The sequence below is a fragment of the Portunus trituberculatus genome, chromosome 25 (assembly GCF_017591435.1).
Source record: "Portunus trituberculatus isolate SZX2019 chromosome 25, ASM1759143v1, whole genome shotgun sequence".
NCBI lineage: Eukaryota > Metazoa > Arthropoda > Malacostraca > Decapoda > Portunidae > Portunus > Portunus trituberculatus.
This window is the reverse complement of record NC_059279.1, coordinates 5,800,001-5,817,500: the sequence shown is the minus strand read 5'-3', so window position 1 is coordinate 5,817,500 and position 17,500 is coordinate 5,800,001. Positions and strand designations below refer to the sequence as shown.

Below are 17,500 nucleotides of genomic sequence, written 5' to 3'. Positions count from 1 at the left end.
ATATGTATCTCTGTTTTGTTGTGTGTGTTTCACTCTTTGATCTGCTGCAGTCTCTGACGAGACAGCCAGACGTTACCCTACGGAGCGAGCTCAGAGCTCATTATTTCCGATCTTTGGATAGGCCTGAGACCAGGCACACACCACACACCGGGACAACAAGGTCACAACTCCTCGATTTACATCCCGTACCTACTCACTGCTAAGTGAACAGGGGCTACACATGAAAGGAGACACACCCAAATATCTCCACCCGGCCGGGGAATCGAACCCCGGTCCTCTGGCTTGTGAAGCCAGCGCTCTAACCACTGAGCTACCGGGCATGTGTGTGTGTGTGTGTGTGTGTGTGTGTAGTTTACGAAGAGCTTTTCAAAATCTATGTTCAATAAAACGTATCTTTATAAGGCATAGTCCATTGATATCTCATCAAAAAACGTTTTCGGCACACGTGACCTGCTAAGAACGTTTGTATCGGAACATTTCAGAGTGAACGTTCAGGTGCGGGAGAGACTTGGGGTGGTGGTGGAGCCAGGACTGCAGCGTGTGGATCTTGGTCGTCCTGCCTCGCTCACCTGCCGTGTTTCTGGCTCACCTGTCACCTCCCTCACCTGGTACAAGGATGGCCGGCCCCTACCACCCCTCCCCCGCCTCAGCACCTTCGACAGATCCCTCCAGATCGGCCAGGTAAGGGTGCACCAGCTTAATTGGATGTCATGCTTGTATGAGCTCACCTGTGATGAATGAAGGGCGGCTATTCCTCCTCTGTAGGGAAATTTCGCTGTTATTATTGTTTTTCGTCACTGTATCCAAGAATTTTCTGGTATCCGTTGAAGTAGTAGTAGTAGTAGTAGTAGTAGTAGTAGTGGTAGTGGTAGTGGTAGTGGTAGTAGTAGTAGTAGTAGTAGTAGTAGTAGTAGTAGTAGTAGTAGTAGTAGTAGTAGTAGTGGTGGTAGTGGTGGTAGTAGTAGTAGTAGTAGTAGTAGTAGTAGTAGTAGTAGTAGTAGTAGTAGTAGTAGTAGTAGTAGTAGTAGTAGTGGTAGTAGTAGTAGTAGTTGTTGTAGTAATAGTAGTTGTTGTAGTAGTAGTAGTTGTTGTAGTAGTAGTAGTAGTAGTAGTATATTGACAAAGTATCCAACATTTATGATGAACGAAAAGTGCTTACAAAATTGGAATCTGAGAAAAGAGCTTTTTTTTTCTTTTTTTTATTCCTTAAGCTTGAATAATCAGTGAAAATCTCCACTATATATCGTGGCTAATGTTGTTGTAAGTCTCCTCTAATAACACACGGAAAGAATAACGTTTCTACTTTTTATTTTCGTCAATATGTATTCAGCTTTCACGCATTTCTCTCTCATTATACACAGCTTATACATGACCGTATTTAAAGTTTTATGCAAGATTCGTGTTTCTGCGACTCTCTTCTCTGTGAATATCCTGGTAACTTTAAATATTTTCTTTATAATGAGAGAGACAGTGCCCATTTAGATAGTAGATGTAGACACACACAAATAGATGGATAAAGAATAAAATAAGTGAAAAAGACATAATATGAAATGCAAACAAAAGTATATAAACACAAGTACTAAAGAGAAGATGACGTTGCATATTGAAATAACTGATTCAGACAGAAGAAAAGTACAAATCGACAAGTATAGAAGCTTAATAATACAAATACTATACCTTTCTTAGACTGGCACACCTTAATTAGCCACAGGTGAATACTAAATAGAGGACCAAGTCATAACAAAAAAAAAAAACACACACGAGAAATAGGTGACATATAAATCCTTTCTTCGACTGGCAAACTGAAAAATTATCTACAGGTGAACGTTTCTAATCCGAGCACGCGAGAGCCTCCTAAATATCCGGCATAAGAACCTCTAATTAGTTACCCGAGGCGCCACAACAGGTAGGATTTCCGCATAGGTGTGAGACCCCGGTAGAGGGAACGCCGCGGCGAGGGTTCTGGCGAGCACATTAATTGCTTCCGTAAAAAATAAAACAAGTTAAGAGAAAGAAGATCGCATTGAACAACACCGCTGTCTCGACCCGGATGAGTGGTGGGGAGAGAGAGAGAGAGAGAGAGAGAGAGAGAGAGAGAGAGAGAGAGAGAGAGAGAGAGAGAGAGAGAGAGAGAGAGAGAGAGAGAGAGAGAGAGAGAGAGAGAGAGAGAGAGAGAGAGAGAGAGAGAGAGAGAGAGAGAGAGAGAGAGAGACGCTTGACGATTGATGAAGGTGAATGAGGGAGAAGGAATGAATAAATGAGGAATCAGTGAGTCACCTGATGGTTGCGGTAGAGAGAGAGAGAGAGAGAGAGAGAGAGAGAGAGAGAGAGAGAGAGAGAGAGAGAGAGAGAGACGGGTAAGAGGCGGTCACTTAGCATGATGAGTTTCTATTATTAATTAAAAGAGATCCCAAGAGAATGCGTGTGGCAATGAATATTTTGCTGATATTAATTCAAGACCTGCCAAAGTCTTGTGTGTGTGTGTGTGTGTGTGTGTGTGTGTGTGTGTGTGTGTGTGTGTGTGTGTGTGTGTGTGTGTGTGTGTGTGTGTGTGTGTGTGTGTGTGTGTGTGTGTGTGTGTGTGTGTGTGTGTGTGTGTGTGTGTGTGTGTGTGTGTGTTTTGAAAAATTAATAGAAAAGGTAAAAAACAGAGAGAGGGAGAGAGAGAGAGAGAGAGAGAGAGAGAGAGAGAGAGAGAGACGAGGTAAACAAGGGAATGCATGCCTGTGTGGTTGCCAAGAGTCGCGCGCCTTTACAAGTTGTTGCACCAAAGACATTAATTCTGTAATTGAGAAAAGTCATGAAGAGTGGAAGGTTGGCTGTGCCGCTGCCACTAACGCATGCACGCTTGGAGGGTCACACACAATTTCATTTACCCGCTTAATATGACAAGAAATGCAACAGGGAACGGTAAGAAAAAAAAAGTATCATTCCGTTCTCTCAGTTAACTCTTGTGGCGTTGGTTATAAAAAGATGACAAGAAATGGAAGAACGTTAGTGGGTGTTACCGAGTGTTAGTGTTGCTTGCTGTGTTGTGCCATTGTGTTGTTTTCAGGTGTTTTGTGTGTTGCTTCTCGTGTGTGTGTGTGTGTGTGTGTTTTAGTGTGTGTGTGTGTAAGTGAAGCGGGATCCTGCTGGCACACACACACACACACACACACACACACACACACACACACACACACACACACACACACACAGGCACGCTTGACGAATTGGTTATTCTTTTTGATTATGTATTCCCTCTGACTTTAGTAGTGGTGGTGGTGGTGGTGGTGGTGGTGGTGACTGGAGTGAAGGGTGATGAGATGAGGAAGCCCGGGTTTGTGATGATGAAGGCTGTTGTGATGAAGCTCTTTGTGCTGATGTGATTACCTCTGTTTCATTGTTGGTGGTGATGATGCTTAGTGGTGATGGTGAAAGTGGCAACTGTTGCAATAGTGGTAGTGGTTGTGGTGTAGTAATGTGATGGTGATGAATATGGTGATGGCGGAACATTGTCGGGTGTAAAAATGGTGGTGATGTTGGTGGTTGTGGTGGTGGTGCTCGTAATGATAGTGGTAGTGGTTGTGATATTGGTGGGGGGGATGGTGGTGATAAAGAAACAGTTGTAATAGTAGTGGTAGTGATGGAGGTGGTGTGGTGATGGTGTTGGTAGTGGTGATGATGGCGTAAGAGTGACGGTGGTTATGGTGGAAGTGGTGGTAGTGGTTGTGGTAGTGGTGACGGTGGTAGTTGTGGTCGTAACGTTATTTTCATCTAATATTCTCTGGACCGTCTCTCTTAATTACTCCCACTCATCACAAAATTTAATTACCAGGTATTTTTTATTAATTGCAGTCCGGATTCATAAACGAATTTTTGGCATAATTTCGCTGATGTAGAGGTCGAAAAATACACACGCTATGTATGTATGTGCGTGTGAATGTATGTATGTACGTACGTATGTATGTACGTATGTATGTATATATGTATGATGTATGTACATATATATGACTGCATGAAAGCACTTGAAAAGCAGTCAGTAATTCGTTGGCAAACAAGTGAAAAATAAATATTTCAATAACCTTGATTTTGTTGGAGTATCACGTTGCTTTGAACATTTTGAAACACTGACAGCAGAGTACGTGATTAACTAGGAGGCCGCGGCTGAAAGTGTTCTGAAACCTTTCCCAGCTTGAGTGGCGCACTGTAGTCCCTACGCTTCGTTCTTTACAGACTGCAGTAATAATCTGTAATCTTTTTTTATACATAGCTACCCTCACAACGCCAGATTTCAAAGCCTGTGTGTGTTTATTCTGTAACGATGCCTTTGCTGTAAAAAGAAGTGTTTTGTGATATGTTAATGTTTCCATGACGCTCTTGTATCAAAATATAAACAAAAAAACATCAAATAATCATTGAAAAAAATATTCAAGTTGTTTCATGTTACACTTCACAATGAGGCAACACTGATGACTAAAAACTCATAAAAAAACAAAACTTCTAAAATCGATGCTACAGGAAAAGTTATATACAAACTAATAGTGAAACATTTATCCATATGAGTCTCTCCCTTCCACCTCCGCCAGCACCGCCTTCAGGAGAGTCGCGCCTCGAGGTACTTACACCCCGACCTAACCACTTTACGGCACGTCCCTTAAATCTAGCCGCCGCTCGGTCCTAAAAGCTCCTGTCGTGTAAATACTGCGCTCGACGGCTTCTCAGGGGCACGGCGGGGGCACTCTCATGTTTCCTTGCGTCTAGCGAGGTGAACTGAGGCCGCCAGATAGAGACCAGCCTTCCTTAACTCTTCCACTGTTCCACCTCAAGCTGAATGAAATTACTGGAAGTTTGGTACATAAGTTTTCAGACGCCATGCATTGATAGCAAGTGTACTGATCGAAAACTTAAGGTTTTCGTGTCTTTTCTTTTTTTGTCATTAGTGGTTATACCTTCATGAGGACTATTTCAAAGTCTAGGGAGTTTAGTATCCGGGTTTAGTGTGTATTTTTTTTCAAACTAATAATAATGAATCCTTATCTAATAATCACTTGCAAGATGCCATGCCTTGTTTGACGTGGGCAATCACAGAGCACCACCTGTCTGTCATCAGTCAAATCAACCATCTTTGTGACTCGTGGAATATCATCTAATAAGGTGTCCATGCTCTTCTGCCTTCCACTCTTCAAAAACCCTGATTATTTCTACAAGAGCCTGTGAAAGACGAGTGAAGGACGTTGAATTGTTTGAAAATACTAACCTTGTTTCTTCTTATTTTACCCGGAGGTGTGTGACTCTCCGTTCCCATAGAGCCGAGTGAGGCAGGTTGTGTAAGTGGCTGGGAAATAAAGTTAGATTGGTGATAGGCAACGAAAAGGAGGTCAAATATCGAGAGACGAGGAGAGAGCAGTGCGTTCAAGAGCTTCATTACCAGGGGCTTGGAACGATGTCAATGCAATTATTCGCCTTCTGTTCAAGGTTGCAAGACGCGTGTTTTAGGTTTAGCTACATGGTATTAAGGCAACAGAGAGAGAGAGAGAGAGAGAGAGAGAGAGAGAGAGAGAGAGAGAGAGAGAGATGAATTAGTGTTTTAGCGATATTGTTAGTGATCTGATTTTTCTTTTGTGATTTATTGCAGATGATGAATCACTTTTTTTCGTCTGATCACCTGCTCTCTCTCTCTCTCTCTCTCTCTCTCTCTCTCTCTCTCTCTCTCTCTCTCTCTCTCTCTCTCTCTCTCTCTCTCTCTCTCTCTCTCTCTCTCTCTCTCTCTCTCTCTCTCTCTCTCTCTCTCTCTCTCTCTCTCTCTCTCTCTCTCTCTCTCTCTCTCTCTCTCTCTCTCTCTCTCTCTCTCTCTCTCTCTCTCTCTCTCTCTCTCTCTCTCTCTCTCTCTCTCTCTCTCTCTCTCTCTCTCTCTCTCTCTCTCTCTCTCTCTCTCTCTCTCTCTCTCTCTCTCTCTCTCTCTCTCTCTCTCTCTCTCTCTCTCTCTCTCTCTCTCTCTCTCTCTCTCTCTCTCTCTCTCTCTCTCTCTCTCTCTCTCTCTCTCTCTCTCTCTCTCTCTCTCTCTCTCTCTCTCTCTCTCTCTCATATATATTCCTTTCCTATCTAAGTATTGACCACACTGCCAATCGGTCCATATCTTACTATTTTTTCTATCTATTTTCTATCTATAAAAAGCTTCCTCTTTACTTTGTTGCATGTGTGCATCTCCCACTCTCTTACCTGCATATACTTCAGGATGTTATTGAGGGAGTTTCACAAAAGCCGGCATAGTTATGGACGAGGGTGATAGATGGAAAGAAGAAATTGCTTGTTATGTTATACTCATGAATTTTCACGAGTGGGACTGACGTTTTCTTGCCTTCGAGGATTCTGGGTAATGGTACACTTGTCAATACCGCAAATTACCATAAGAAACCCAAGCGCCTCACATTATCTGAACGAGTGCGCCTTAACCCACTCAGTGCCATGACGCGTTTCCATATTCATTCTGCTTACTAGTTAGTGATTTTATACAGCTTCAGAAACTTATGTGGGGAATTAAAATAGTGAAGACTCTGGCTAATAATCTTTTGACTTCCATGGACCCTTCCTGATAAAGTTGTCTAATCATAACTAAAAACTCAAGGCAAAAAATCGTCCCAGGACTGAAAGGGTTAAGAAACGTAAACATGGCTGCCTTTCTTACGTTCCTCTCTTCACTCAGGTGTCGCGAGAGGATGGTGGGATGTACCAGTGCTTGGCCAAGAACGACGAGGATGCTGCACAAGGAGCCTCGCAGGTTGACTTAGGCGGTGAGTGCTAGAGTGTGTTTGTTTGTTTCTGTGCATGTGTCGATGCTAGCGTGTGTTGGGCTTGCTTTTGTCTCTCAGCGGAGATTATAACTTGATTCACATGACGTGCTTTTTATCTGACGCTTCGTGGAATGTAAAAGCTTATTCGTTTCGCGTCGTCCATCCCGTATGTGTGTGTGTGTGTGTGTGTGTGTGTGTGTGTGTGTGTGTGTGTGTGTGTGTCTGTGTGTGTCTGCGAATGTGTGAGTGTGTGTGTGAATTTATTTCTTTGTTTGTTCAATTTATGTGTTTTAGTGTGAGACGGATTTCTATTTTTTATCTTAACTGGTCCTGCATTCGTTCCATTTTTTTTTGTTTTGTTTTGTGTGTGTGGACCACACTGAAGTGACGATGTTACTTCAGAGTTATGGTGACGAGAGAGAGAGAGAGAGAGAGAGAGAGAGAGAGAGAGAGAGAGAGAGAGAGAGAGAGAGAGAGAGAGAGAGAGAGAGAGAGAGAGAGAGAGAGAGAGAGAGAGAGAGAGAGAGAGAGAGAGAGAGAGAGAGAGAGAGAGAGAGAGAGAGAGAGAGAGACAGACAGACAGACAGACAGACAGACAGACAGACAGACAGACAGACAGACAGAGAGAGAGAGAGAGAGAGAGAGAGAGAGAGAGAGAGAGAGAGAAAGTCTTCCAATATTACAAGGAAACAGGACTCTGACTTTCTTAAATCAAGCCAATTTGTGTTCCTGTGTTATATTACCTAGAAGTGAGAAAAGGTGTGACCATGAGAGAGAGAGAGAGAGAGAGAGAGAGAGAGAGAGAGAGAGAGAGAGAGAGAGAGAGAGAGAGAGAGAGAGAGAGAGAGAGAGAGAGAGAGAGAGAGAGAGAGAGAGAGAGAGAGAGAGAGAGAGAGAGAGAAATTGATGTATAAGCATGGATATAAAGCGCTGACAGTGAAAGGCACGAGAGAAAGATGAATGGGCTGGCAGAAATCCACAAAAATAGGAACAGACAGAAAAAGAGCGTAATAACACAAAGATAAACACACGAGGCGGGAAACACTGCGCTCTATAAAATGAGAAAACAGCATGTGAAATAAAAGAATCGGGTGCGTTTTTAAGAGCATAATGGACGAACGGACAGGCAGACAGACGGACAGAGGGACGGATGCTGCAGTAAATACACACACACACACACACACACACACACACACACACACACACACACACACACACACACACACACACACGTACACGACCAGTAATCCAACCTGCAATAAAACACTTTGCACGAACACAAACAAGAACCAGGCTAATGGCAGGGATGAACACACACACACACACACACACACACACACACACACACACACACACACACACACACACACACACACACACACACACACACACACACACACATGAAGACAAACAAGCCCATGCAATTACGGGTAAAGGCAGGCAAACAGACAGAAAGACAGCCCCGTTTCATCCCAGATAGACAGAAAGACAGACACCTTCCATCTGTCTGCTGTGACCTGCGCGCTCCCAGAAGATCCTTGAGGGTGTGACAGGGACAAACATCCTTTCCTATTGCCTCCTTTTCACTTTTTTCGCCACCATGCTGAAGGAAGGGCATGAATGCGTGCTGAAATAAGAGTCTCCCCGTAGAAACTCGAGCACACAAACACCTTGGAATGGAGTAGATAGTTGATAGCAGGTGGGTTAGTTAAGTAAAATAGATATGTTGGGAGGGAAGCGAGTTGGGTCAGTGTGAAGTTGAGTTGATTGGTTAACTGATAAGAAGATAGATAGATAGACGTTAATTGAATTTGACTTAATCTGCTCTTGTGTGACTTTTACCTAATTCTCTCTCTCTCTCTCTCTCTCTCTCTCTCTCTCTCTCTCTCTCTCTCTCTCTCTCTCTCTCTCTCTCTCTCTCTCTCTCTCTCTCTCTCTCTCTGTGTGTGTGTGCGTATAATTGCATTCCAGTATTAATATGATAAGGTTAACTTTTGCGATTGAAAAAAGTGAATCACAGAGAGAGAGAGAGAGAGAGAGAGAGAGAGAGAGAGAGAGAGAAAGGGGAAAGAGAACATTTGCTTGTTTTTCACACACAGACTTACAAACTGTACCTGTAATATTTAACCAAGCCTTCGTGCCAACACAGGAGGTAGAGGCCATCACAGTGAGTGTTCCTGGAGTACACAATAAAGGCAGGCGTGAATGACGTATGAATTACACACACTTGAGTGGCCTAGTTGTATTTCCACTTGTAATTTGTAACGTGTTACTTGTCAGCCTACTGATTGATTAGATTTTTAGTTTTATTCTCCAGAATTATTTGAGTGGAAAGCACGCAAGAGATGAACGTAATGAGAGACACAACGAGCTACAAAGAAAACGTGAACATGTTAATCCGTTTTCTTTTAAGGCACAAAGCTCCGGAGAAAATAATTAAAAGAGATTGATGGAAATGTCAGGTTTTAATTAAGATACATATTCTTTTTGTATTTCAATTTCGCATATTATGCGCTATAATATTAGGTTGGGGTATTAATCTGCTGCTCGCGCGCTAGCGAGCACGCACACGTGCACACGCACGCGCGTACACACACGGCAGGAGCACCAAGGTCATTATTCATTTCAGGAAGAGAGGAAAAAATAAAGAAAGAAAAGTAATACAGTTCAGGCTCAGTCTAATCGCCAGAAAAATATGAAAGGCACACACACACACACACACACACACACACACACACACACACACACACACACACTGACAGAGATGAATGGTGGAAGTCATCGGGAAATTAATCATGATTTACCTAATTTCCATTAATATTTCCAGTTTTAGTAGAGAGAGAAGCTCAAAATCAAATACAGTTTTTTTGTTTTTGAGAGAGAGAGAGAGAGAGAGAGAGAGAGAGAGAGAGAGAGAGAGAGAGAGAGAGAGAGAGAGAGAGAGAGAGAGAGAGAGAGAGAGAGAGAGACCTACGTACACTGGGAAATAAAAATAGAGAGAGAAAAAAAGAAACGTCCAATTGAAATACACTTCTTTTTAATCAAACTTGCAAATTACTAGCGCCGTATCGGTGGCAGCGACGGGTTTTGTATGGTGGGTGTTCACTGTTTCCTATTTTCCATTGAGGGAGGGGAAAAAAGTCACTGAGGGAAAAAGGGTAAAGAAAATGGGCTAATCACTTTTATTACAGTTTTGAACTTATTGGGGTATTATATCTAGTAAGGTTTTTGTGGTTTTGTGTGTGCCTGTTTGTGTAGTTTCATTTGGGTCTCTCTATTTTTCTTTTCCTCCTTTGTTTGTGTATCTTGCTTTTTTTTCTGTTTCGCTTTTTGGGTTCGAAATAAAAAGAAGAAACATCGTCCGCAAGTGGAGGGGAAATTGAACGGTCCGCACACTGACACGCTGACACACATGTATTGGAACACACACACACACACACACACACACACACACACACACACACACACACACACACACACACACACACACACACACACACACACACACACACACAAGGAACTTTTTACAACGATACAAGCAGGAATTCCTTGTACGTACATAAAACACACATGAGACTACTTAAAGCTTACACGCACACACACACACACACACACACACACACACACACACACACACACACACACACACACACACACACACACACACACACACACACACACACACACACACACACACACACACACACACACACACACACACACACACCTATCTATCAATTTGTCAGAAATGTACGCATGGCTAACTTACACGAGTTGCTTTTCGTGTACACGTGCAAAATTAATAAAAATAGAAAGGGAACACATTCATCGAAATTCGCACACACACACACACACACACACACACACACACACACACACACACACACACACACACACACACACACACACACACACACACACACAGGGAAATACATGTAACCATTAATTTAGGGACAATTTTATGAAACACGCAGATCGGACAGGTTATCTCAAGCACACACACACACACACACACACACACACACACACACACACACACACACACACACACACACACACACACACACAAAGCTCTAATTTTGTTTCTTCATCCCCATCTATCTAGCGGAACATTTTTCCCCCTCCGTTCTGTCTTTCCCCTCCGTCCATTCACGGCTATCCAATTCTCCCACTTCCCCTTTGCTCCCCTTCCCCCTCTCCTACCCTTCCCTTACTCCTCTCCTCTCTCTATCTTCTCTTCCTCTCCCACGTTCACTAGATCAATGCAAAGAGAAAAATGTAGGAAGGCATAGATATTTCGTGAGAGAGATGGATAGTTCAAGAGAGAGAGAGAGAGAGAGAGAGAGAGAGAGAGAGAGAGAGAGAGAGAGAGAGAGAGAGAGAGAGAGAGAGAGAGAGAGTTTGGGAGTGAAGTTAAGGCATTTACATCAAAGAGAATCGAGTAACTGAATATCAGAAATGCATGTTTTTTTTTATTTTCATGTATTCAAAAATTTACCTGAGTTGTATTTTCGAATTCATTTATGTGTTTGTTAGTGTATTCATTGATGTATGTATTAATTTGTCTCGTTATGCTTTAACTCATATCTTCATGCTTGTATCTTATTTTGCGGTCAATTTCTCGTGGTGTACTAAATCTTTTTTATTTATTTATTTTTTTTGTTTTCTTGTAGTAGTAGTGATAATAGAAGTAATAGTAGTGATAGCAGCAGCAGTAGTAGCAACAGTAGTAGTAGTAGTAGTAGTAGTAGTAGTAGTAGTAGTAGTAGTAGTAGTAGTAGTAGTAGTATTGTAATTGTTCTGTTACTTTATTCCTGTGTTCCGTGTGTGCACAATATTGTGTTAAGCCTCGCGTCCACTTTCCACTTAATTCACTGGCTGGCAAACACGGAGCTAAAACAAGGCAAACACGTCCGTGGTTTATGATGGTTTAAAATATTGTATCTTGATTGGGTGACTCGTAAAACATTCACATAAGTCAAATGGATGAGGATTAAGCAGCTGTGCACGTGTGTGGTGTGGTGTGTGTGTGTGTGTGTGTGTGTGTGTGTGTGTGTGTGTGTGTGTGTGTGTGTGTGTGTGTGCGCGCGCGCGTGCGTGCATGTGTGTGTGTGTGTGTAAATCTTCTCTCTTTTAATGGGATAAAATCGTATTGTAAACCTTTTAATGCATCTCTTTGATTGGTAAATGAGCCTGTTAGTTGTGCGCTTTCAGAGTTACGAGCTAAATCAAATACGCAATTAAAAGTAAACTGACGCGCCGGAAAGATAGAGTGATGGAAATGCAGAAGAAATAGACATGGATAAATTGATATAGATTGCCAGATAGATTGCAGGTTAATATAAACACGTGAATAAATAGATATACGTATAGAGAGGTAGATGAGTAGATAGATGAGAAGTAAGACGAACAACCAACAACAAATACATTCCAAAAATATTACTTGTATCTTCCAGCTGTCTATATTTATTGCCAAACTTTCTTCCCTTTTCCTTCCTCCTCTCCTCCATCACTCCTTCCTCTTCCCATTTCCTCCTCCACCTCCTCCACCTCCACATTTCCCTCCCGCCGTCTGCCCATAACTTTTAGAGCCCCTACAAAACTCTCTCTCTCTCTCTCTCTCTCTCTCTCTCTCTCTCTCTCTCTCTCTCTCTCTCTCTCTTACATCCGTTAAAAATCGACCCCCGTCCTCCGCCCCCACCTGACCCTAGGATGGCAGTCTGTCTCCCTCGGTCTCTCAGGGGTTACTGGGGGTCGATCTGTCACGCCCTTGGGTCTCATTATCCCTGGTCATAAATCTACCTTTGCATGAAAATGGGCAGTGGCAACCAGCGAGAGAGAGAGAGAGAGAGAGAGAGAGAGAGAGAGAGAGAGAGAGAGAGAGAGAGAGAGAGAGGTGGAGTAAGTCTTCATCCTCGTATTATTTAAAGAATTGTCTATATTTTATTCTTCCCTCTTTTCCTGCCTCCAAATATCACAGTCCTTGGGTATTTTTTCCCTCCACTTTCCCTTCATAAGAGTGCACTTTTTCCCCTAGTGCCGTGGTATTTTTCCCGCGTTTCCTTGTCGCCAGTATTTTCCCCGAGCTGCTTCGTGTTCGTTTTCCTTACTGATCCAATTTGCTGCAGGGGGCACATTTTTAACGCTCTCCTGGACGTCCAAATGTCACGGTTTAGTGCAATTTATAAGCGGTATATACGACGGGTACTTAGTTCATGTGTGTGTGTGTGTGTGTGTGTGTGTGTGTGTCCCGTGAAATAAGTATCTCAATAATAGATCATGTAAAGGTGAAAAGGCTACGTTCCCCTATTTAACTCTATTTTATTGTATGCACTCCCATTCTTCTTCTAAACTCCTCCTTTTCATAATTCATTTTCAACCATCGCCCTTTTGTTAGTCTCTATTTCTTCCATCACTCTGTATTTTCTTTCCCTCATTTATCTCAAACTCATTTTTTCTCCCTAAGTATTTTTCGCTCTTGGTCTCTCGTCCCACATTCCTCTGTTTCTTTTCCTACTTTTCCCTTCCTCCTATTTCCATTCCTTCATCCCTTGCTTTTCCCTTCTCTCTCTCTCTCTCTCTCTCTCTCTCTCTCTCTCTCTCTCTCTCTCTCTCTCTCTCTCTCTCTCTCTGTTATTTCCCTTTCCTTCACTCTCCACCATCTTTTCATTTTCATTTTCTGCTATTTTCTTCTCTCCTTCATTCTTTCTCCTCGTTTTCTTCCATCTCCATTTTGGTAATTTTTCTTCCCTTCCACTTTCTATTATCTTCCATTCCCCTTTTCCTTCTATCCCTCCTTCCTTCAGTGTCTCCTTCCCTCCCTTCCTGCATCCCTCTCTCCTCTCCCTTCCCTTCCCTCCCTCCCTCCCTCCCTCTCCTCTGCTTCCGCCCTTCCATTTCGTGCCCTTACGGTAATACGGCTCATTTTCGTACATTTTTCGGGAGAGTTCGGAATCCCCAGTCCTTTGCGGGGAAGAAAGGCGTGGAAGAGGCAGTCTCATACGCCCCTCTTGCTCGCACGACACCCATGGCCTCTCACCCTGTTTGTATGTAAATTTGATCTTTATTGGAGTTTCTTTATAGGATAATTAATTTTCTTTTTTGTTTTCAGTTTCTTTTTTTTTTCTTCTTCTTGGGTTATGTTTAAATTTTTTGTTTTGTTATATTTTTATTTTGTGTTCCGTGTTTTTCTTTCTTTCTCTTTTTTTTTTTTTATAAGTTGAAGTTGTAAAATAGCAATTCCCTTTATCTGTAATGCGTGTCTTTCCTCCATTACCTTTGTGTCCGATTCCTGCATTAACTTTTCTCTCCGCCTCGCCCCGCCTGTGTTCTGTCGTTGCGCCCATTTCTTCCATTGCATTTGTTTCGCCCAGCCATTAGCGACGCGTATCCTCGACGCGCGCCATGTATTATTACCACTAAGATAGCAATAATCTCCTCTCCCATTCCCACATATCTCATTTACGCATTCCCGCCCCTTCTCTCTCTCTCTCTCTCTCTCTCTAGTCATCTTTCGTTCCTTTCCTTTTCTGTTATTTCCCTTCCCTCTTGGAGTACTTTCCTTAAGCCCCAACCTCTCTCTCTCTCTCTCTCTCTCTCTCTCTCTCTCTCTCTCTCTCTCTCTCTCTCTCTCTCTTTTCCTTTCCTCCTCCCTCACGGCCAATATTTGCACAGCTTCAGTAATTATGCCTCCCCCTGTGTGTGGTCATGCCCCCATCTGTGTGTATATGCTCCCTTACATTCCATTAAGCACAGCATGCCCTCTTATGCTCCGATGGCACCGATATATGCTCCCCAAGATATGCTCCATTACCCGCCATGCTCCAATCTGTCGTTTAAGTGATTCCTTTTGATTTTGCTTTAATGATGTGTGTGTGTGTGTGTGTGTGTGTGTGTGTGTGTGTGTGTGTGTTTAGTGTGTTTTATTTTTCATTTTGTTTTGTTTTTCATGTAATTCATCGTGTGTTTGCCTGTGATTCAGTGCGTTTCCTCCTCCTCCTCCTCCTCCTCCTCTTCCTCCTCCTCCTCCTCCTCCTCCTCCTCCTCCTCCTTCATCCCCCTTCCGTTTTGTCCTTTTATTTCACATTTCTATTCCATTCTATTACCTCCTTACTCTTGTTTTCTTCTTTATCCTCCTTATTATATCTAGTTTCAACTCGTTTCTATTTCCTTTCCCTCCTCCTTGTTCTCTTGACTTTCCTTGCACATTTTCTCCTCGTCCGCTGTGCTTCTCTTGCCTCAACATTTTTCTTTTCATCTTTATTTCTTTCGCCTTTGCATCAGAAGTGGTCAGTTGGTATGCCGCGAGAGTGTGCGCACGAGGCTTGTACTTTATGTAGTTTATGTCTGTGTATGTTTCGTGCATCTAGAGAGAGAGAGAGAGAGAGAGTATTTTTCCCTTTCTATTATTTTTTCTCCTTCTCCGCGTTTTGTTTATTATGTTAGGTAGCTTTCCCGGAATCTCTCTCTCTCTCTCTCTCTCTCTCTCTCTCTCTCTCTCTCTCTCTCAAATCCCCGGTAATACTCGTACACTCCTGAGGGATTTTCGGCGTCCAGCGAGTAATGCTTGATAATAATTGCGATGTGGATTATTTCTCGTGTACTAATATTTCCTTGGCTCAGGCTGGCACGTGTGTGTGTGTATGTGTGTGTGTGTGTGTGTGTGTGTGTGTGTGTGTGTGTGTGTGTGATGCGTCTGCTTATTTCGATTTGATGTGTTTTTTTTTTCAATTTTTTATCAAGTTTCAGTATATTTTTGCGTATTTTCTACTTATTATGTATTTTTCGTGTTTTATTTCGTCGTTATCCCTCTTTTTTTCATATTCTTTCTTTCTTTTACGTTTTCTTTCCTTGCCTTTATGCATCATTGCCTCATTTAATTATCTTTCTTTTCTTTCTCTTTATATTTTTTTTTCCTTCTTGACACTGCTCTCCGCTCCTCCTTTTCGGTATTATTCTCTCTGATTCTCCTGCAATATGTTAATGAAATAAACACGCTGCACTTCATTCTACCTCACCCTCTCTTCTTTAATTTCTTCTTTCCTCTTAAATTCATTGTATTATTCATTTCCTCTCCCTCCGTTCCCTGCATACATCCATTTCTTCCTTCGAATGTATTTTTACTAACCCTTCCTTCCTTCCTTCCTTCCTTCTTCCCTTCCATTGTCTTTCAACCTTCTGTTCTGCTCTCTTGTCTCCGTCCGTCGTTGCTTTCTCATTAGTATCTCCACTTCCTTAAGTTTCCGCGCCATTCGTTCCCTCCCTTTCATGTGTTTGTAATGTGATGTCCTTCTTCTTTACGGTAAATTTGTGCAATAGTCTATGTTGTTCTTTGTTTTTAAAATGATATGAAAATTCTCGTCTGTCTCGGATATAATGTCTGTCGTCATTATTCTGCTGTATTTGTGAAGCATAATGTTGCCGACACACACACACACACACACACACACACACACACACACACACACACACACACACACACACACACACACACACACACACACACACACACACACACACACACACACATACACTCATTATGCCTTGATTACCTCATTTTGCTCCTTAAACCCCTAATCACCCAAACAACCAATCACGAGACTCGCACCGAACAACCGGTAATTATAATACCTAAGAGAGAGAGAGAGAGAGAGAGAGAGAGAGAGAGAGTTAGTCAGTAAGGTTAAGGTAAGTTTAAGTTTGGTGGGGTAAGGCAAGGTTAGGAAAAATAATGTTAGGTCAAGTTAGTTTATTCACTTTACTGTAATCTTGCTCAAACTAACCTAACTTAACACATACCAAGCTCGTCGCTAAAGTAGCAAGGATTTCTGGTGTCCAAACGATGTTGTAATTATTTCATTCCCGAGGGCGGCAGGGAAGCTTCCGTGTTGTGTTGAATGTACGTGTGATGTACTGTTTCCCAGGCGTCCAGCGCTCCTCTAGGGCCTGCTATTAGCGGCGGCACGTTTGAGTTAAGCCCATTTACACACTCATCGTAGCGGCGTGAATGGATGGTGTGCTGGTTACAGGCAATGATTGGTGTGGTAGTGGTAACCGTGATGGCGCTTTCCATTGCATTATTGACACAGAGAGCTTGTTTTCAAGTGTTTCTGTGTATAGTCTTGACGTGTTATAACATCTCTTCTGGAAGATAGGAAGGTTTTCAGTGGTATTTTAGAATTTAATCAGATCTGAGATGACTGAATTTTTAAAAATTGGTTACGGTATATGATTTTAGTGACGGTTTAGAATGCGTAATTAGGGTTTTGAATAATATTTTGATGATTTTCTTTTATTTTGGTATGTGTAAATTATCAAGGTTTTCAATAACCATCATACTTTCATGATTCTAGTGAAAATGTCAATAAGAAATCGACTAATAATTATCCTTGTGGCCTTTGAAGGCAATTCTGAAGAGAACCCACAGCGTTTCAGAACACATTTCCAGGTTATTACCGCTCGTGACGCACTGGAATCTGTCAGTAATGGTACTGGCATTATCGGAATTTGCCTACAGTGGTTCATGTTTTGGTTCTCTGAAGGTCACCTGTTTCCATTTACTTGAGTTGTAATATTGGTCATAATTCACGACAACCACATGCAAGTTTGGTGCGTTATATATATATATATATATATATATATATATATATATATATATATATATATATATATATATATATATATATATATATATATATATATATATATATATATATATATATATA

The 17,500-nt window shown here is 42.1% G+C and overlaps 1 protein-coding gene across 1 annotated transcript in view; it reads left to right on the top strand.

Moving 5' to 3' along the window:
- The window catches only part of LOC123508522 (Down syndrome cell adhesion molecule-like protein Dscam2), a 78,943-nt gene that overhangs the window by 20,266 nt on the left and 41,177 nt on the right, over positions 1-17,500 (top strand). The window contains exons 5-6 of the mRNA XM_045262258.1: positions 483-681; positions 6,689-6,776. Coding sequence (XP_045118193.1) covers positions 483-681; positions 6,689-6,776 — 287 coding nt within the window. The remainder of the gene's footprint in view (positions 1-482; positions 682-6,688; positions 6,777-17,500) is intronic.